Raw genomic sequence first — 20,579 nt, forward strand, 5'->3', positions numbered from 1 at the left:
TTTTTTTGAGACAGGGTCTCACTATGTAGTTGAGACTGACCTGGAACTCACTATGTAGCCCAGGCTGGTCTCTAACTCAGCGATCCTCCTGCCTCAGCCTCCCAAGTGCTGGAATTACAAGTGTGTGTCACCACACCCAGCTTCAAAAGCATTTTAATCACATTTCAGATGACTGCTTTAAAGTTAAGTCTAGGAAGACATGAAGCAAATGTTATCTTTATTATTAAGCATAAAAAGTAAAGAAGTAATTTAGCATATTGACTCATCCAGTTTTTGAGCTTAATTGCTTTTTTTTTTTTCTTGGTACTGGGGATCAAACCCAGGGGAACTCTACCACTGAGCTATGTCCACAGTCCTTTATTATTATTATTATTATTTTTTTAATTTGGAAACAGGTTCTTGCCACTACATTGCCCAAGCAGGACTCATACTTGCACTACTCATAGTTGCAGTCCTGCTTCAGCCTCTCTCCGTATTAAAATTACCGGCATGTGCTACAATGCTTGGCTTCTAGTTGCTTTATTTTTTTTTTTTATTCTTTAGTTGCTTTATTTATAATTGGGAAAGGAGGCTTTATTTCTAGCACTGAGGGTGGAAGATGGAAGCCAAAGAAAAACAGGACAGAAAAAAATAAAAGAATTGAGCCTTCAAACAAAGGTCTGAAATAGTACCTGTCTTTTTATAGAAACATTTGTTATCTCAACAGTTTTATTGTGTTAGGAATGCACAGTTGGTTTAGCTGAGTGGTTCTGGCTTGGGTAACATTTAAGATATCAGTTGAGACTGTCATCTGAAAGCTTGCCTGGTTCTGCCGCCCCGCCTGCAGGGTGACTCAGACTCCTGTGTCTGGCAGATTGAGGCTGGCTCTGGTTCCTCACCATATGGACCTCTTTGTAGGGCTACTGAAGGAACCTAAAAGCATGGTGACTACTTTCCCATAGACAGAATCATCCAAGAAACAGCAAGGCAGAAGTCTCAGAAGTCACACTCAGTCATTTCTCTAAATCTTATTGGTTATCTCTATTATTTTGGGAGAGATTGTCATCTCAAGAGGCAAGAATTGCTGGAGGCCATCTCAGAGGCTGTTTAGCACCCTACTTTTTTGCTTCAGATGGTAGAGGTTGGAGGGAACCTAACCTAATTCTAGTTGTCCTCTAATTTTTGTTACTCTATATCATTCCTTTATTTATTTGGTCCTGGGGAATTGAACTCAGGACCTTGCGCTTGCAAGGCAGTCAGGGAACCACTGAGCTAAATCCCTGGCCCTATATCATTCCTTTAAATACTCTGTCAAGCTGAGCATGATGGTGCACACCTATAATCCCATCATTCTGGAATGCTGAGGCAGAAGGATCACACACAAGTTGAAACTCAGTTTGGACATCCTAGCAATTTAGCAAGACTGTCTCAAAACAAAAAGTAAAAGCTGGGATGTAGCTCAGTGTGAAGGCCCTGAGTTCAATCCTCAATTCGCAAACAAAGCAAAACAAAACATACAGATAGATAGATAGATAGATAGATATCTGATAGATCGATCTGTGTGTGTGTGTGTGTGTATTTGGAAGGGGGGGGGTACCAGGGTTTGAACGCAGGTTCTAGTGCTTGTGAGGCAGGCAGCTGAACCACTGATCTAAATCCCCAGATATATATATATAAATTTTTTTTTAATTCTTTTTTTTTTTTTTTTTTTTTTTTGGTACCTAGAATCAAACTCAAGACTGTGCTTACAAGTCAGGCATGGTGCCACTGAGCTAAATCGCCAGCCCATTGCTTTTATAGTTTCGAACAAAAAGGATGACAGAAAGATTGGCTAAGAGGGAAGGATTATGTTGCAGAATTAGAAATCTATAGTCTGGCTCTTTGGTTTATAGGACCAAGCAAGGCTTATGTTTTTTCACCCAGAGTTGATCAGGCTGGGAAATTGAACCAAGGACAAAATACCTTAGGAATCAGATAAATTTATTCAGGGAGAGGAAGGGAGGAGGAAAGGAGAAAAAGTAAAAAGACTTAAGATGTGTTATGTATAGGCACCAACTCCCCATTCTGAATATAATCATTATGTACTGCAAACATGTACTAATAAAAAAATTTTAAAGATAACAATTTATTCATAGTAGGAACCATGACTGGCTAAAAGAAAGGCCTGCAGCTGGGCATGGTGGCACAGGCCAACAATCCCAGCACTTGAGAAGCTGAGGCAGGAGGATTGCAGCGAGCTCAAGGCCAGCCGGAATTACATAGTGAGACCCTGTCTCAAAAAGCAAATCACCCCGCAACAAAAAAATGAGAAAGAGGCCTGTGTTGTGGAACAGGATATTAATGGGAGGACAGAATACAAGAGAAGATGCTGTTGACCTCTAAAGGGTTATTAAGTTTGTTGGATTCCTCCCTCACCTCTGTTTGAGGTGCTGAGGGTGAAACCCAGTACCTCACGCATGCTGTCTTAAATACTGTACCCGTGAGCCACAACACCAGCCCTGTTTTTCTCAGGGAGGAACTAGCATCCCTTCTCACGAATAGACATATATCTTTTGCCTTGCAGCTTGCTTACTTTGGTTATGTTTTTGTACTGGGAATTAACACCAGGGAGCTTATCTCCAACTTTTTCATTTGTTTTTGAGAAAGGGTCTTGCTGAGTTGCCCAAATTGGGCTCGAATTTACAGTCTTACTGCCTCAACCTCCCAGAGTCCTGGGATCACAGGCATGCCACCACCATGTTGGCTTCCAGTTGTATTTTTCTCAGAATGTAGTACATTCTCAGTGGCACTTGCAATACAGCCAGCCCTCTCTCTGCAGGTTCTGAATTCATGTATTCAACCAATAGAGGATTGAAAATATTCAGAAAAAAGCCACGTGTAGTGGCATATACCTGTTTTCCCAGCACTTGGGGTGCGGAGCTGAGGCTGGAGGATCACCACAAGTTGAGGCCAGCCTGGAGCACATAGTCATTTATTTCGAGGCCAGCCAGAGCTACATAATGAAACCCTGTCTCAGCCCTGCCACACACACACACACACACACACACACACACACACACACACACGAAGATATTCAGTAAAGAAAATTGCATCTATACTGAACATGTACTTTTTCTTGTCATTATTGCCAAACAATACAGTATAACAACCATTTATATGGTATTTACAATGTATTAAGTCTTATAATGTAAACTTCAGAAGTGTGTGCAGGGGTTATATGCAGATATATGCCATTTTGTTCAAGGAACTTGAGCAGCTGTGAATTGGCTAATCTTAGGTAGAAGAGGTTGTCCTGGAACCAGTCCTCAGATACCAAATGAGAACTGTACCACATTATTTTCCCAGGTATGGTAGTGTTGCACACCCATAGTCCCAGCTTCTCATGAGGCTGGGGTAGGAGCATCACTTGAGCCCAGGAGTTCAAGGCCAGCCCAGCTAACCTAGCAAGATCTCATCTTTGTTTTTGTTTTTGTTTTGTTTTGTTTTTTGAGACAGGGTCTCACTATGTAGTTGAGACTGACCTGGAACTCACTGTGTAGCCCAGGCTGGTCTCGAACTTACAGCGATCCTCCTGCCTCAGCCTCCCCAGTGCTGGGATTACAGGTGTGCGCTACCATGCCCAGCCAGCAAGACCTCATCTTAAAGAAAGGAAGAAAGGACAAACAGACAGACTGATGGATGGAGTGCATCACCTAAAAAATCTGAGAGCACTTTGGTAGCAGCCCTTTTGCAGAACACACAGGTTTCCAGAAGCTAGTTGTGCAAACAATGGAGTGGTATGGGATTGGTAATTCTTAACATTACGAGGCTTCTCTGTAAGTGAACTCTCCAAAGAATACTTCCAGTATTTTTTCAACACTGAAATCATCAGTACTTACTTGGAATTTGGGTATCTCAGGAGAGTCCCTGATCCCCGAAAAGAATCCATTCAAGTATATCCTCTTTATTTAAAGAGCATCTGCGTACTTACCTTTGCCCAGGACCCAGGCTCCATTCCCCTCAGTGAGGAAGTAAAGATGACGTTGGTTCCACAGTAGCCCCACTGGGGTCCAGGAAGTACCTTATAAGTAAACACAGTAGGAGGTAGGGAGTGGCTCAGTGACAGAGCCAGGCTTAGCATGCTGAAGCTCTGGGTTCATCCCCACACCACAAAACTAGCAAAAACCATAATGACTCTGCACCAGGTAGGATAAAGATTATAAATGTCCTCCCAGGCCCGCTTAGCCCCAGCATGAGTATTGGCACCCTATTTATGGAGTTTCAGACCTTTATAGACCTTTAGACTCTCAGGGTAAGGGATCTTGTCCAATTCCCCTCTGTTAATTTAGGTAAAGATCAACTGAGATTAGCACCAGGTGGGAGAAGCCCCTGTTCATTGTTGTTGGCTGTTGCTGTCATCTTTGTTGTTGTGGTTTTAAGGAATAAAGCAGAGATCCTGTCAACAGACATGGGAATTCCTGCCCAAGTAGAAGGTACCTGATATGCAGTTTTGTTTTGTTTTTTGCAGTAAATAAGCTAATGGAGGTACTGGCTTTAATTTTCTTTCACATTTGAGTTATCTGTAATGAGAAGAGACATAATACCACTGTCAATTTCAGGGTCCAAGGCTTAATCACTTAAAATATACTTTATAGTTTTGGCAATTAGGCAAGGAAAGGAAATAAAAGGGATATGAATAACAAAGGAAGAAGTCAAATGATCATTATTTAGCTGGGTGAGGTAGTGCACATCTAAAGTCGTGCACTTGGAAGGCTGATGCAGGCAAATCTTCCTGAGTTGAATACTTCCTGACAGGGTACTAATACCTAGAATATATAAATAACTAAAAAAATCAGACTTCCCCCAAAATAAAAGATTCAATCCAAAAATGGGCAACTGAAACAAATAGACACTTAAATACAAATGACCTATAAATATATGAAAAAACATTCAATAATGCTGGCCATTGGAGAAATGCAAATTAAAAGCACTGAAATTCTCTTAACTCCAGAGAGAATGACTGTCTTCAAGAAATCAAGTAATAACAAATGCTGACGAGGCTGTGGGGGAAAAGGAGCCCTTCTACATTGTTGGTAGGAATGTAAACTAGTACAACCACTATGGAAATCAATACGAAGTTTCCTCAAATAACTAGAGTCTCGTGTCGGGCAGCACGCCTGTAATCCCAGCACTTGGGAGGCTGAGGCAAGAGTACCACCACAAGTTTGAGGCCAGCCTGAGCTACATAGTGAGTTCAGCACCAGCCTGAACTACAGAGGAAGACCCTGCTTCAAAAAGCAACAACAGCAACAAAACAAATAGTAGAAATTCCATTCAACCCACATATTGCCCTGAAAGAGTAAAAGGCATCATATTACAGTGCTACATGCATACCCATGTTTATAGCAGCACAAAAATAGCTAAATCTTGGAAGCAAGGTACATGTTATCAACAAATGAGTAAAAACAAATGCAATATTTGTACATAGTGGATGGAATAGTACTCTTGCCATAAAGAAGGATAAATTTGAGTCATTTGTAAGAAAATGGATGCAGCTGGGTTTTGTGGCACACACCTATAATCCTAGCACTCGGGAGGCTGAAGCAGGAGGATCGCTGTGAGTTTGAGACCAACCTGGGCTACATAGTGAGTTCCAGTTCAGTCTTAACTACATAGTGAGACCCTGTCTCAAAAAAAAAACAAACAAAAAAACAATGGATACATCATGAGACCATAATGTTAAGTAAAATAAATCAGATGCACAAATTTAAATATTACATGGTTTCTCTTATATGAGTGAAATAAATAATGAGCAAAATAAAGGATAAATACTGTCATAGGAAATGGAAGCAGTTTTTTTTTTTGCAAATGGGATAGGAATCAAGATGGAGGGAAGGGGGAAAGAACACACGATAAATGTAATCATTATGTATTGAAAACATTCCAATAAAAATAAATACAATTTATTTTTAATTCTGGGGATTATTACCCAGGGGAGCACTGAGCTAAATATGGTCATCCCCCGCCCCTTTGAAATGGTCTTGCCATATTGCCCAGACAGGCTTTAAATTTGTGCTACTCCTGCCGGAGGCTCTTGGGTAGCTGGGATTACAGGCAGCACCATGCCCATCTTTTTTGTTTTTGTTTTGTTTTGTTATTTTGGTTTTTTGAGACAGGGTTGAGACTGCCCTGGAACTCACTATATAGCCCAGGCTGGTCTCAAATTCAGAGCAATCATCCTGCCTCAGTTTACCAAGTGCTGGGTTTACGGGCATGCGCTACCACGCCTGGCTTTGTTTTTGTTTTTGTTTTTGAGACAGTCTCTTACTATGTAGTTAGGCTATCCTTGAAATCACTGTGTAGCCTAGGCTAGCTTCACAACTCAGGGTACTCCTACCTCAGCCTCCTGAGTGCTAGGATGACAGGCATGTTCACCATGCCCAGCTTTGCCCATCTTAAAATATAGTCTTAAAGTATCAGGATTATAGTCCACTGTATCAGTCTTTATTTATTTTGAGACAAGGTCTCACTATGTGAATCTAAGCTGGCCTTGTACACACTTTGTAGCCTAGGCTGGCCTCAGATTTGCAGTGATCCTCCTGCTTCAGCCTCTTGAGTGCTGGGATAGCAGGTGTGCAACACCATGTAGCTGCTTGTCATCAATTTGTTGTTTGTTTGTTTGTTTGTTTGTTTTTTCTACTGGGGATTGAACTCAGGACCTTGCACTTGCAGGGCAGGTGGCACAACCACTGAGCTAAATCCCTGGCCCCTTGTCATCAGTTTTTGGTCTGATTTTTTTTTTTTTTTTTATACCAGGGATCTAACTTGGGAAGTTGTGCTTGCAAGGCAGGCAGTGGAACCACTGAGCTAAAACCCTGGCTCTGTCTTTTAAGAGCAGTGGTTTCTAATAGATTTTTCAAGCTTTCCTTCTTTGGCATTAACTCGTTTTCAGTGGAAACGCAATTTGAGAGGTTATTTTTAATTAAAAAATTTTTTTTTGTTGTTTTTGAGATAGGGTCCCAGTATGTAGTTAAGGCTGGCCTCAGACTTGTGTCAAACTTTCTGCCTCAGCCTCCTAAGTACTGGGATTACAGGCGTGCACCACCATGCCAGGGTTGAGAGTTTAGATAGATAGTAACTTATACTATTACAGGTAGAGTATCCCCTATCCAAATCCTTGGGACCAGGAGAGTTTCAGATTACAGGATTTTGGGTTTTTTTGGAGGTTCAAAATCTATACATGAAATTCACCCTTTTCGTATGCACCTTCTGCATGTAACCTGAAGGTACTTCTATTGAGGATATTTAGTGCACCTTCATTTTGACTGTGAGCCACCACCCACGTAGGTGTAGAATTTTTACTTGTGGTATGGTGGCATCTCGCAAAAAGTTTTAGAGTTTGGATTAGAGATATCAGCCTGTATATGGTATAAAGCTTATTGTTTCTTTGTAAATATGCCAAATGCCAAATAATTACATTTAAGAAATAATAGGTGTGAGCTGGACGTTGTGATGCATGCCTGTCTTCCTAGCACTTCGGAGGCTGAGACAAGAGGAGGATCACCATGAGTTTGAGGCCAGCTTGGGCTACAAACTGAGTCCAAGACCAACCTGAACTACATAGTGAGACCCTGTCTTAAAAAAAAAAAAAAAAAAGAAAGAAAGCATAACAAACTATAAGATGGCCCTGAAGATGCTGGTCAGAGGTAGCACTGTTTAGTATGTACAAGGTCCTGGGTTTTATCCCAATTGCAACAAAATAAAAAATAATATATCAGGGGCTGCATGGTGGATACAGCTAGGATAAGAATAAGACAATACAAAGGTTTGACTGTATAATGGGGTTTGGGACACTCAGAGCTCCTGTTAGGCTAAGATTTGGAGGCTCTGGACTTGCTACTATTTATTGATACACAACATTGCAGGGGGCAGAAAGGCAAATGCAGGGAACAGTAGGGTGCTGGTGTGTAAAAGGAGGACGATGCATTCCTGTAAAAGACAAGTTGTGATAACCAAGTAACCTGTTTGTTTTCTTAGCTCATGTTTGTTCTAGGACAATGGCTGCATAAGAGTCATGAAGTCCTCAGATGCAGTGTTATCTTGCTGTTAGAGACACCACGGTGTCACTGACCATTGAGGCGAGGCTTCAACTATGACCACTGGCATACGTATGGAGTTCTGTTTCCTCATTGCCAGCCAAAGGCTCATCAAGCAAGTCACGTAGGCCTAGGACAGAGTCACAATTTAATCAATGGCTAATTAATACACCCATTCAATAGTATTTTATAGCCTGCTCAGCACAGTTTCAAGCTGGTCTCTTGTAGTAATACACATTTTTTTTTCCCTTTTTGGGTATTGGGGATCGAACTTGGGACCTTGCGCTTGCGAAGTAGGTGTGGAACCACTGAGCTAAATCCCCAGCCCCAGTAATACGCATTTTTAAGTGAAAGAAATAAAAGATAAGGGCCAGGGATGGGTGTGTGTGTATGACAGATGGCAGTTTCTGTTTCAGATTGGAACAGGGGGTAGAGGGTATATTGCTTTAACATCAATTGAAAATTATCCCCCATCCTTGGTTAAATTGTAAGTAGCTCACCTTTCAGTGATTTGATAAAAGTATTTTCCTTATTAAGTTGTTTTTTGTTTTGTTTTGATACCAGAGATTGAACTCAGGTCCTTGTGCTTATGAGGCAGGCACCGAAACCACTGAGCTAAATCACTGGTCCTCCTTACTAAGTTGAATGATAATTTTGATGTCATTTATCAAGATGGTTTACTGGTTTAAATGTTTAGAAGTTTTTAATCTAATCCTTTTGGGATAACAAGTCAATCATAGCCTGCCTTTTCAATGGTTAATATGATCTGGAGGTCTAATTAAAGTTTCGAATCAAGAGGTTTTGGTGGTTTTCCAACCAAGAGGAGGCCCCACCAACCAGTGTTTCCAAAGGGACAGTTTTAGTCATTTCCCAGTGGCTTGTTTGTGGAAATTAACCACCCTGTGCATATGTTTAGGCTTTGTCCAGGGGTCTGAAACCACTTTGCAGTCAACATATTCGGACACCAGTGCTCAGCCCACCTGTGATTATGGTAAGTGTGGGGCCCCTGGTGGGAACCAGTGTTGTGTTTTCTATTGGCGGAGCAGTCCTGTGTCTTCTTGGTTGCCTTTGGCTTTGCTGTCATCTGTCTTGCTTTACTAGACCCAAACTGTGTCAGGTGGGACGGTTGGCCATTTTAATAGCTAGTGCTTTCCTTTGGGACAATTGTGGTAATAATATCTGTGTTGCTGAGCAAGCTAGGCTGGGTAAGTGATTTGGTTCCTTTGGCCCCTTAACATTTTATAGAAGTACATATGGTCTTGGACAAAAGAGCTGGCTGAAGAACATCCCTCTTACAAGGCTTGAAAGGAGAATAGCCAGTCAGTCTAAAGGACTGGTCCAGGAGAACCAGGCTGTTCACTCATACCCAGGGTGGTACACGTGCCTACTATGGGGGCGAGTGAATATATGGATCTCTTGCAGTCAGACCACCCCAAGCCTGTAGGCTCCACATACACACAGCGGTGAGATGAAGTTTTCCAACTGATTTCTTAAGTGTGGATGGGCATTTAATTTTCTCGCTTGGAAGTTGCACTCACCAGATTCATAGGTGATGTTCTGTTGACCTGCTGCAGCAGCCCAGAACTATCTGTAAAGCTGGTCTCTGTGGTCCATGACCCCAGGGGTGGCTGCTGAGAAGGAGCCTCCTTGGAATAAACAGTGTCTTCATTATTGAAGTGGGCAATGTGTGTTTTTATCAAGGTCTTGGGAAAGCCTGAGCCTACACAGTTGCCATTCCCTCAGGACTAAATAGACTTTACTAAGGGCCTCCCTGCCCCAGTATTAGCAGCTAGTCTCAGTAGGGAGACACCTAAAATGTTTTAAAATGAGTATTACTGAGTGTTTCATAAATAAGGAGAAACTTGGTTTGAGTGGCTTCCCTATCCTGCTGTGCCTATCTGCCCCTAAACAAATGTTGTCCCAAATGATACATGTTTTTTGTTACTGGGTTTTGCAGCGCTGGGGAAGGAACCCAGGGCCTCATTTGTGCTGGGCACCCTGTACCACTGAGCTAGCTCTCTGGCTCTTGACACATCTTTTTAAATTCTTGTCTCTACATTCTGGGTACAAGCCTTTTAATCAGATGTGCCATTTACTTGTATTTTGTCCTAGATGGGGTTTGTCTGTACTATTTGTGTTCCCCCCCCCGCCCCCAGTACTAGAGATTGAACCCAGGGCCTTATACTGAACTACATCCCCAGCTCTGTTTTTAAACTGTTTAGTTTGAGACATGGTATTACTAAGTTGCAGCATTGTCCAGGTTGGACTTGAACTTGGGATCCTCATGCCTCAGTATCTCAGAGTGCTGGGATTATAGGGCTGTGCCACGAGGCCTAGCAAGAACATAAGTTCTTAATTTTGATGAAGCCCAACTTACCATTCTTTTCTTTTATGGATCGTGATTTTGGTATTGTATCTAGGAATTCAGGGCTTAGACTATCATCACAAAGATTTTCTTTTACATGTTTTAAGTTTTAGATTTTATACTTTTAGTCTGAAATCCATTTTGAGTTAGTTTTTCCATAAGATGTACAGTACAGGTCAAGGTTCTGTTTTTGGGAGGGGGGGCTGGGGACATAGAGTTCTGATTATTCTAAAATCATTTATTGAAAAGGCTATCTTTTTATTTTATTGTTTTGCATTACCAGGGATTGAACACAGAACCTTGCAATTGTGAGGCAGGCATCGTGCCATTGAGCTAAATCCCTGGCCCGAAAAGGCTGTCTTTTCTCTATGAAATTGCCTTTGTAACTTTTTTGAAAAATGAAGTGTTTCTGGACTCTGTAATTTTCTTCAGTTGATCTGTATGTCTGAATTTTCTCCAGTACCATACTATGAATTGCTAGAAAGTCTTGAAATGAATCAGTTTGAGTCCTTTGGGTTTATTCTTTCTCTAAGACATTCTGTCTCCTTTGCCTTTACATTTGAGAAAGCCCTGAATCTACAGATTAGTATTGGAGATCTAACATCCTAACAATACCAAGTCTGTTGATCTATAGTGTGATACTACATTTATTTAGTTCTTGATTAATTAGTGTTTTATAGTTTTTAATGTAGAGATTCTATACTTATTTTGTTAATTTACAGCTAAATATTTCATGTTATTAGTGCTATGGTTAATCCTATTTTTAAAATTTTTAGTTTTAGTAGGCCTGAGGGTATAGCTCAGTGATAGAACAAGTGCTTAACATGCAGGAGGCCCTGGGTTCCATCCTCAGCTCCCCCTAAAACATAGTCATTTTATAGTTGTTCATTGCTAATATGTTGAAATTTGATTTCTATATTGACTGTACTATTTGAAATTTAATTTGTATATTGACCATCTGAGAAGTGTTGTTGAGCTTATTTGTTCTAGTAGCTCTTTTTTTTTTTTTTTTTTTTTTTTTGGTACAGGGCATTGAACTCAGGACCTTGTGCTTGTGAGGCAGGTAGCAGCAACACTGAGCTAAATCCCTGGCCCTCTGTAGCTCTTTTGCAGATTAAAGATTTTTTTTTTTTTTTTTAACGTGGATCATTTTTGTGAAAGAAGAGGGATGGTTTTCCTTCTAGCTTAAATTGGAAGAACAGTGTAACTTAAGTATTTTGAAAAACAGTCAACCAGTACCATGTGATTTTAGTATTTAATCTTTGTGACCTTATTTTAATCAGTTGAATAATTTATAGGTAGATAGTATTGTGTGTCCTATTTTGTTTTGCTTATATTGGCACACTTCACTGTGCTGGATAAGGCATAATAAACTTTGCTTTGGTGTCCACACTGTATTTCACTTGAGTAGGTTGGTGGTAATCCTTTTTTAAAAATTTTTTTGGTACCAGGGATTGAACTCAGGATTTTATACTTGCCAGGCAGGTGCCAGGCATGGCAACACTGAGCTAAATCCCTGGCCTAGTAGGTGGTAATCCTTAAATTTGAACATTTAAATTGTTCTGGTTTTGGTTTGTAAATATCACTTTCTCTGGCTGTCTTTCTCTCTCCCTCTTTTTTGGGGTTTTGGGTTTTTTTTGGGGGGGTTGGATTTTGGGTTTTTTGGTGTCACCACCATCACCAGAGATTGAACTTCAGGACCTTGCACTTGCCAAGCAGATACTGAGCTTCATTCCCTGGTTTTTGGTGTTTTGAGACAGTGTCTCACTATGTAATGCAGGCTGGCTTTGAACTCACTATGTAGTGCAATTATCCTCCTGCCTCAGCCTCTTAAGTGCTGGGATTGCAGGCATGTAGTACTACCACACCCAGCTGTTTCTTCTTTGTTTTAAAAAATAGTGTCCTTAGAATTCCCTTTGTGAATGACTGAGTACAGAAATGACTTGGGATATTCTTTGAGAAGAGGAAGCTCTCAAGGTGGCCCCATATACCACAGCCTAGAGAGTCAGGCTTCTTCCTGAAGGGACCCAGCTGGGAAGTGTACAAGGGAGTCTGAGTCACTCCGGAACAGCAAGTAGCATGCAATGAGTGCTTGCCCAAAGGGGTTTCCTGGTGGCTGCCCTGTCATAGGAGGCTGCCTGCCTGACCTTGAAGCATAAAGTTGTGTTGTAGAGTAGATGCCTGCTTTGTCGCTCTGGCAGATCTGTGTGGCTGGTACCTGGAGTGACCAGACCACAGCCCAACAAGCAGAGCCACAGTGGGTCTGCCTTTGCTTCTCAGTCCTGTCACCTTTCTAGTAGCTAGTGTTGGGCTAGGAGTGTAGCTCAGTGGTAGAGTGCACAGGGTTCAGTTCCCAGCGCTACACACAATAAGAGAATATTCAGTGTCCTCTGTCCCAAAAGAATATATAGTATCCATTATTCTTGGTGCAAGACAATTAGCCATGTGGCCAGGATCTCTCTTCTTGCTTGTGGGAATTCCCTTTTTTTTTTTTTTTTTTTTTTTTTTTTTTTTTAGACAGGGTCTCACTATGTAGTTTAGACTGACCTGGAACTCACTATGTAGCCCAGGCTAGTCTCAAACTCACAGCATTCCTCCTGCCTCAGCCTCCATTATTTTCTTACAGGAGCTTCAATTCCTGATTATCTCTTACTGCTTTCTGTTTTTTTGTTGCTGTTCCATGTGTCTCACAAACACACACACCCATGAGGATTGGACCCAGGGCCTGTGTGCTGAGCTACATATCCAGTCCTTTATTTATTTATTCATTCATTCATTTATTTATTTATTTATTTATTTATTTATTTTTTTTTTTATTTTTTTTTTGAGAGCGTCTCACTACGTAGTTGAGACTGGCCTGGAACTCACTATGTAGCCCAGGCTGGTCTCGAACTCACAGCGATCCTCCTGCCTCAGCCTCCATTATTTTCTTACAGGATCTTCAATTCCTGATTATCTCTTACTGCTTTCTGGTTTTTTGTTGCTGTTCCATGTGTCTCTCTCACACACACACACACACACACACACACACACACACACACATGAGGATTGGACCCAGGGCCTGTGTGCTGAGCTACATACCCAGTCCGTCCGTCCTTCCTTCCTTCCTTCCTTCCTTCCTTCCTTCCTTTATTTCTTTATTTATTTATTTTTGGTTTTTTGGAGACAGGGTCTCACTATGTAGTTGAGACTGACCTGGAACTCACTATGTAGCCCAGGCTGGTCTCGAACTCACAGCGACCCTCCTGCCTCAGCCTCCCAAGTGCTGGGATTATAGGCATGTGCCACCATGCCCGGTAGTCTTTTATATTTTTTGAGACAAGGTGGCACTTGAACTTGCTACCCTCCTGCTTCAGCCTCCCTCAGTGTTAGAATTATTATAGGCATGCACCAGGCAGCTGGCTCTTTATATCTCTTTTGTCAACCAGCAGCACTGGGGTCCCGAACAGTGTCTGGGGCTGCAGCTTCTACTCAGGGATGATACTGTTGCATAGACAGATGGTTTTGGTGTCCCCAGCCTGAGAATACCTTGCTTTGTGAGTTCTCTCTGACTACAGTTCATTAAATGTAGCACTCATCTAGAGTGCCTTGGCTGGTTTCCACCACCTTCCCATTGTCTTTGTACATTGGTTTGTGGAGGAGCCCAGATGCAGGAGCCGCCCTGATTTATCTTCTCAGTCTCACTGTTTGTCTTCTGTGTCTGTGTTCTGCCATTTATCATTCTACCCTCTCACAAAGCTAAGCTTCTTGCCCTGGGATGAGTGTGTCTTCTCTATCTGCAGGGCAGAGATGATCTGCAATACCAGGCAACTGTAGGATCTCAGCAGAGACACTGGGAGAGTAGTCATCTATTCTCATGCACTGCTCTGGGAAGGATTTGTGTCTGCTTATCTCAAGTTCGCATGTGACTTTGTATCTTGCCCCTTCTCAGTGGTTTTATGCTCCTGAAGGAATGAATACATTTGTACCATGGATTGTGATCAGATCCAGAGCACTTTTAGTTTATAGCCCAAATTTTTCTTTCAGTGGCTTTTCTCAAGCTTAGAGTTGCTTCTTGACTTTACCTTGATGTTATCTTGTTTATTTCACTCACACAGTTGGGGCTTTTGGTCCTTTCTGTTAAAGTAGACATTTTAGCGGACTTGGCCTATTTCCCTGCTCCAGATGGTCTGACTGGGGCCACATGATTTCAGTGTTGTTAGGGACCTTGCCAGGCTTCTTGTACTGCACATTCTTTGTTATTTATTTGTAGCACTGAGGATGGAACCCAGGGCTTTGCTCATGCTAAGCAAGCATGCTAGCCCAAGTCTGTGAGGTGCTCTAAATTTTCTATCTTCTCATTAGTGCTTCACTGAGGGCAGGGAGATCATCTTCTAATTCTAGCTCTTTGAGGGAAGAGTATAGGAGCCAAGTTCAGTAGCTAAGTGTGTTGGAAACATAAGGCTCTTTAAATAGCAGATGCTCAGGGCCATGGAAGGCTGGGCACCAGGACAGCAAGTAGCCTGGTGTGGTTGCATGGTGCTGTCCAGTATGATCACATCAGTTAGTGGAGGTTCAGTTGGCTAGAGCCAGGCAGGTATTGGGAGTTACTGTCTTCACTTAGAAATTCATCTGAATAAAATTCATGTTGTGTTGGAAATAAGTGTAGATATCATTTGCCCTTTCACTTTTTGTAGGATATGGAACTTGGAACTCTGGGACAAACAGAGGCAAGTATCATTCCCATGACCACTCTCCTCTTCCTTGGGATTGAACCAGTTATGTTTCTCTGCCACTGCTCTGCTTGGCCAAGGCGAGCTTTGGGTGTCCCTGGGTTCAGCTGCTCATCACAGGAGGTCCTCATTGGAATGGCTTGGCCCACTTGGCCTTGGGTGGCTAGAGGCTCCAGCTCTTCTCCATGACAAAGGGCACCTTTCTTTGTGTTTGTGTCTTCCTCCCACCGCCTCCTTTCTCCCTGCCCCCACCATCTCTGTGTCTCTGTCTCCCTCACTGCAGGCTACGAAAACTATGGCTATGGCTATGGCTATGGCCAGGATAACACCACCAACTATGGGTATGGTATGGCCACTTCAAACTCTTGGGAAATGCCTAGCTCTGACACAAATGCAAACCCTAGTGCCTCGGGTAGCACCAGTGCCGATTCCATTTTATCCAGAATTAACCAGCGCTTAGATATGGTGCCACACTTGGAGACCGACATGATGCAAGGAGGCATGTATGGCTCAGGTGGAGAAAGGTGAGTGGGGCTGTCTGCAGCTGGGGTTCTACAAGGGTGCCATCCTCTGAACTGCTGGTGTGACTGCTTCCTTCCTCCTGGCTCTGTGCTGCCAGGCTTCTGGGATGCTCTGCTCCCTCCTCATCTGTGTCATCCATTCCCTCCAGCCTCATGGCCCACTTCTTGCTGCGTATAGGGGATGAGAAGCTCAGATTGGGCTGGCTTCGTGTGCATAGGATGGCTCCTCAGGAGCAGAGGATTCAGCAGCCTCTCCCTTCAGGACAGCCATTCTGGTGTTAAGTCAGGACTTCGTAACCTGCATGGAGTCAGGGCAGGATAGATCAGGTTGGGTATGAAGGGTGGGACAAGCCCTTGGGGCTGACTGCTATGAGCTGGGACATCCCCATGCAAGAGAAGGGCAGATGTGAACCTTTCCTACTTTCCAGGCCCTATAAATGTGTGTCTCTTGAAAATATCCCTGTGAGGAACTCCTGCTGTGCTAGTTTTTTGTTTGTTTGTTTTTTGGTTTTTTGAGACAGTTTTTTGTAGTTGAGACTGACCTGGAACTTACTATGTAGCCCAGGCTGGTCTCGAACTCACAGTGATCCTCCTGCCTCAGCCTCCTCCTGAGTGCTGGGATTACAGGTGTGCGCCACCACGCCTGGCCTTGCTGTGCTAGTTTTTTGTTTGTTTGTTTTTTGGTTTTTTGAGACAGTTTTTTGTAGTTGAGACTGACCTGGAACTTACTATGTAGCCCAGGCTGGTCTCGAACTCACAGTGATCCTCCTGCCTCAGCCTCCTCCTGAGTGCTGGGATTACAGGTGTGCGCCACCACGCCTGGCCTTGCTGTGCTAGTTTTGCCAGTGGAGAAATTGAGGTGCAGGCAGGTCACCCTTTGCCCAAAGGGACCCAGAGAGTAAGTGGTGGGGCTTGACTTCCACCTAGATCTGCTCCACTGCAGAGCATCTGCTGTGGGCCCTGTCATTGACTGGTTTGGTGCTCGTCTAGGAATGCTTGTGCCTCACTTTGGAGCAGAGGGTGCAAGTAGGGACTTTGGCCTTTGAGGCACACAGGGTGTTGGCCTTGGAGGTGTAGGCTACAGCCACAGTTAAACTCAGCTCTTTTCATGCACACACAGCCTGGCCTCCTTCTCAGCTGCTATGTAGGGTTGGAGCTCACAGTGTCTCCCAAGAAATGCTCCTACTTTTGTCTCTCTTCTGTTGGGTGGTAAAGGTTTAGGGGTTCCCGCAGCATTGAGGGATGAGACCAGTGCAGTGTTTGTCATAGGTGTCATTTGCCTCAATAGAGAAGTACTCATTATGCTGGCATGCTCGGTTCTGGCAGACATGGGTGTTGCAGTTACCACAGAAGGTGCACAGTTCCAGGGGTCAGCAAGCAGCCTTTCTGCCCTTGTAGAGATGCAGAGACTCACTGGGTTAGAGCCTCTCACAGGATGTCAGTCTACGTCTGTGTTCAGGTTTGGGCAGTGGGAAAATCGGCTGAGAGGCCCTTCCTGTTTCTAGAACTCTGTTCCTGAGAGGCCAGAACCTTTTAACTGCCATTTCTGAACTTTGATCCTCCCTGACAGGGCAGGGCTGGTGTTGGCTGGGAGGCTAGGGGAGAGCAGGAGCAGTCTGCTTGGCAAAGGCTGACTGGACTCTAGGGGCTCTGCCTGATGCTTGCCACATGTTCCTGCAGATATGACTCCTACGAGGCCTGTGACTCAAGGGCCGTCCTGAGTGAGCGCGACCTGTACCGGTCAGGCTATGACTACGGCGAGCTTGATCCTGAAATGGAAATGGCCTATGAGGGCCAGTATGATGCCTACCGTGACCAGTTCCGCATGCGAGGAGGCGACACCTTTGGTCCCAGGGCTCAGGGCTGGGCCAGGGATGCCCGGAGTGGCCGGCCAATGGCCTCGGGCTATGGGCGCATGTGGGAAGACCCCATGGGGGCCCGGGGCCAGTGCATGCCTGGTGCCTCCCGGCTGCCTTCCCTCTTCTCCCAGAACATCATCCCTGAGTACGGCATGTTCCAGGGCATGCGTGGCGGGGGCGCCTTCCCAGGCAGCTCCCGCTTTGGCTTTGGATTTGGCAATGGCATGAAGCAGATGAGGAGGACCTGGAAGACCTGGACCACAGCTGACTTCCGGGTGAGTGAGGCGGCCTGCCTGTCCTGGACCCCAGCCGAGGCAGAACCCCCCCTCCCCTTACCTGGCTCCCTCTTTCTGATCCAGACCAAAAAGAAAAAGAGAAAACAGAGTGGCAGTCCTGATGAGCCAGACAGCAAAGCCACCAGGACAGACTGCTCAGACAACAGTGATTCAGACAACGGTGAGCTGGTTACCTGGGCCCTGCCTCTTGTCCCTTTGCCCACTGCCCTGGCGGGTTCCTGAGCTGAGCTTCTGACCTTCCCCTGGCAGATGATGGCACGGAGGGGGAAGCTGCAGATGGCCCTGAAGGCATTGAGGCTATGGAGAAGGGCTCCAGAGCAGTAAGTGGCCCCTAGCCTGGATTTTGCTCTTTGCAAGTGGGGCCGGTGAAGACCAAGCTGGGAAGAAGAGCAGGCCTCACCACAGGAGTTACAGGCGGTGTTGTGTCATGTTTTGCATAGGTGGCTAGCAGTAGGGCACCAGTGTGGTCTGGTGAAAAGCCCACCAGCAACATGGTTTCCTTGTGGGAAAACAGAGGGACAAATCCCCTATGCGCCAGGTGGTGAGGGGATGGGAGGCTCCTGGTTCTGCCCCTTGCCATTTAGAGCTGTTCTAAATAACTACACACCTTTTAAAATTGGATTTTAATTGTGTGTTAGGAAGGAGAGGACGAGGAGGGAAAGGAGGATGGGAGAGAAGAAGGCAAGGAAGATTCGGAGAAGGGTGAGTCTTGTGGGGGCCTGAGGTGCCGGGTGGCTCTTTCAGGTCCTCAAGTGGGCGGGATCCAGCTTGTGAGGCTGGTGTGAGTGGTCAGGGGCTCTTCCTCCCTGCCCCTTCCCACCCTGGCCCTGTGCTTCCCCAGCAGCGGCTGTGGATGGTGATGACCCCTGCCTAGCATGTTGGTTTTGCCTTCAGGTGCGGCAGTAAGGAAAGTGTGGGGAAACTCAGGCACACTCCCTGCCCTTGGTCCCTCAGTAATGTGCAGTTCCTAGTCCTCAGTGGCTGGTGTCTGAGTTGGGACCCTTGGTGCAGTTTTTACTGCTCTGGTTTGCGTGTCCTCTCCCTTAGCGCCTCTCCAGCCCCTGTGGGAGTCCATGTCCCCCCACCTGAGTGATGAGCGCCAGCAGGTACCTAACAGTAAATCCAGCCTCGGCCCACTGTTAACGCGGTGCCCAGTGGGGGGTGGGCAGGGCCATGTGAGCAGCCTCCCTGCATCCTGCCACCTGGCCCCTCTCAACACATGCCAGTGTCTCTCCCCCAACGACACAGCCTCTCTTCACCTTCCAGCCTCCCCGTGGCCCACTCCACAGAGAGGAAAGGTGTTCTGAAGAGCGGAGGGGTTAATGCGTGTACCCCCACTTCTGGGGCCTAAGACAAACCCACTTAATGCCCAGCCCAGGGCTCCCAGCCCTGCTCATGGCCAGAGGCCTCACGTGGACAGCTGCTCTCAGATGGACCCTCTGGAGTTGACAGTGGGTGATTCAGCCAGAGGCCACCGGTCCTGCCCTGTCCTGGCAGAGCCAATTGGCTAATTTGGCCCACTCTTCCCACAGGGGCCCTGACCATGCAGGATGACAGCAGCCAGGCTAAACGCAAATTGCTGGCAAACAAGAAGAGCCAAGATAAGCAGAAAAAGCGGCAGCGAGACCGCATGGTGGAAAGGTAACCAGCTTCCCTCCGTCCCTGTTTCTCTGCCTCGCTCTGGGGCTGCCGCCAGGAGAGCAGGGCCATATCTCTGCCATCTCGCCGCCCTCTGGCCTCCCTCGGGAGCCACCACCTGCTCAGCCGTGCATGGACCCTGCTTCCCGCCAGGCCCAGCTCCCAAGGCCTGATTCGTCCCCTCCCCCTGTGGCCGCCTGGCGACCACTGGCATCTGTGGCCTGAGACTTGAAACTGCTCGGCACTGTTGCCCAGAAGTTCCGTCGCTAGATCACTTGGTGCACGAGCTCCGAGCGAGGTGCACTGGGGGCCCGATGCCCCTGAGGGAGGGGGCCAGCTCATCAGAGACTCAAGGTCCAAGGCGCCTGTGCCACCCCAGCTAGCTGCCAAGAGGCCACCGCCTTGCCCAGGAGAGATGGCAGCACCTGTGGGCTATGGCAGCCTTGGGCCTGCCCTCTGCCCTGCCCACCGGCCGTGTCAGGCCGGGCCTGTCTGCGGCTGAGCCCTTCACGCCCCTTGGTCGGGTCTGTCTGCCCTCAGGGCTCCCGCACTGGCGCTTGCCTCCTCCTCCGCCTCAGACTCTTGCTCTTGCTGGACCTTCCTCAGCCTCGCCGGCGCCCGGCCCCTGGGCTCTCCAGACAAAGCTGACCCCGTGGCCCAGATAAGGACGTCCGGCAGAGGTAGGGACCTGCCCCAAGGCCTCGGTGGCGGCTGGCCTCCTCCGCCCCTTGCCACGGCGGCCTGCTCCAGCCCAGGCCCCAGACCCCAGGCTTCTACTGTGGACGCCAGGCCCAGACAGAGCACCTCGCCCGGTGACTCCAGGCTGCCCTCTGGCAGGCCAGGCGGGCGCCCTCCTTCCAGCTCAGACTGGTCTCTTCTTGGAAGAGGAAGATGAGGCAGCAGGTACCCAGGCCTGCTTGCCTCCCATCCCTCCCGACACCACCCCCAAGCATTCTGAGCAGAGGATGGGCTGGGGCTTTGAGTCCCCCAGGCCCCAGAAGGAAGATGCAGCACCTTTTTGGGCCCTGCCTCGGGACTGCGTACTCCACTCCGCGCCTCAGGGCCACCTGGCTCACGCCAGGGCATCCTTCCTTCCGGTCCCCAGCTGGGCCAAGTACACATGCTCCTGCCCAG

At 46.1% G+C, this 20,579-nt stretch overlaps 1 protein-coding gene across 1 annotated transcript in view; it reads left to right on the top strand.

Moving 5' to 3' along the window:
* Positions 1 to 20,579, top strand: part of Akap8l (A-kinase anchoring protein 8 like) — a gene marked incomplete at its 3' end in the record, with an annotated part of 33,743 nt that overhangs the window by 2,504 nt on the left and 10,660 nt on the right. The window contains exons 2-10 of the mRNA XM_010640220.3: positions 8,971 to 9,045; positions 15,096 to 15,128; positions 15,415 to 15,472; positions 15,575 to 15,655; positions 17,333 to 17,786; positions 17,871 to 17,967; positions 18,057 to 18,127; positions 18,446 to 18,509; positions 19,340 to 19,448. Of these exons, the coding sequence (XP_010638522.1) occupies positions 8,971 to 9,045; positions 15,096 to 15,128; positions 15,415 to 15,472; positions 15,575 to 15,655; positions 17,333 to 17,786; positions 17,871 to 17,967; positions 18,057 to 18,127; positions 18,446 to 18,509; positions 19,340 to 19,448 (1,042 nt within the window). The remainder of the gene's footprint in view (positions 1 to 8,970; positions 9,046 to 15,095; positions 15,129 to 15,414; positions 15,473 to 15,574; positions 15,656 to 17,332; positions 17,787 to 17,870; positions 17,968 to 18,056; positions 18,128 to 18,445; positions 18,510 to 19,339; positions 19,449 to 20,579) is intronic.

The sequence above is a fragment of the Fukomys damarensis genome, unplaced genomic scaffold (assembly GCF_012274545.1).
Source record: "Fukomys damarensis isolate Sample0158 unplaced genomic scaffold, DMR_v1.0_HiC HiC_scaffold_37, whole genome shotgun sequence".
In the NCBI taxonomy this organism is placed as follows: Eukaryota; Metazoa; Chordata; class Mammalia; order Rodentia; family Bathyergidae; genus Fukomys; species Fukomys damarensis.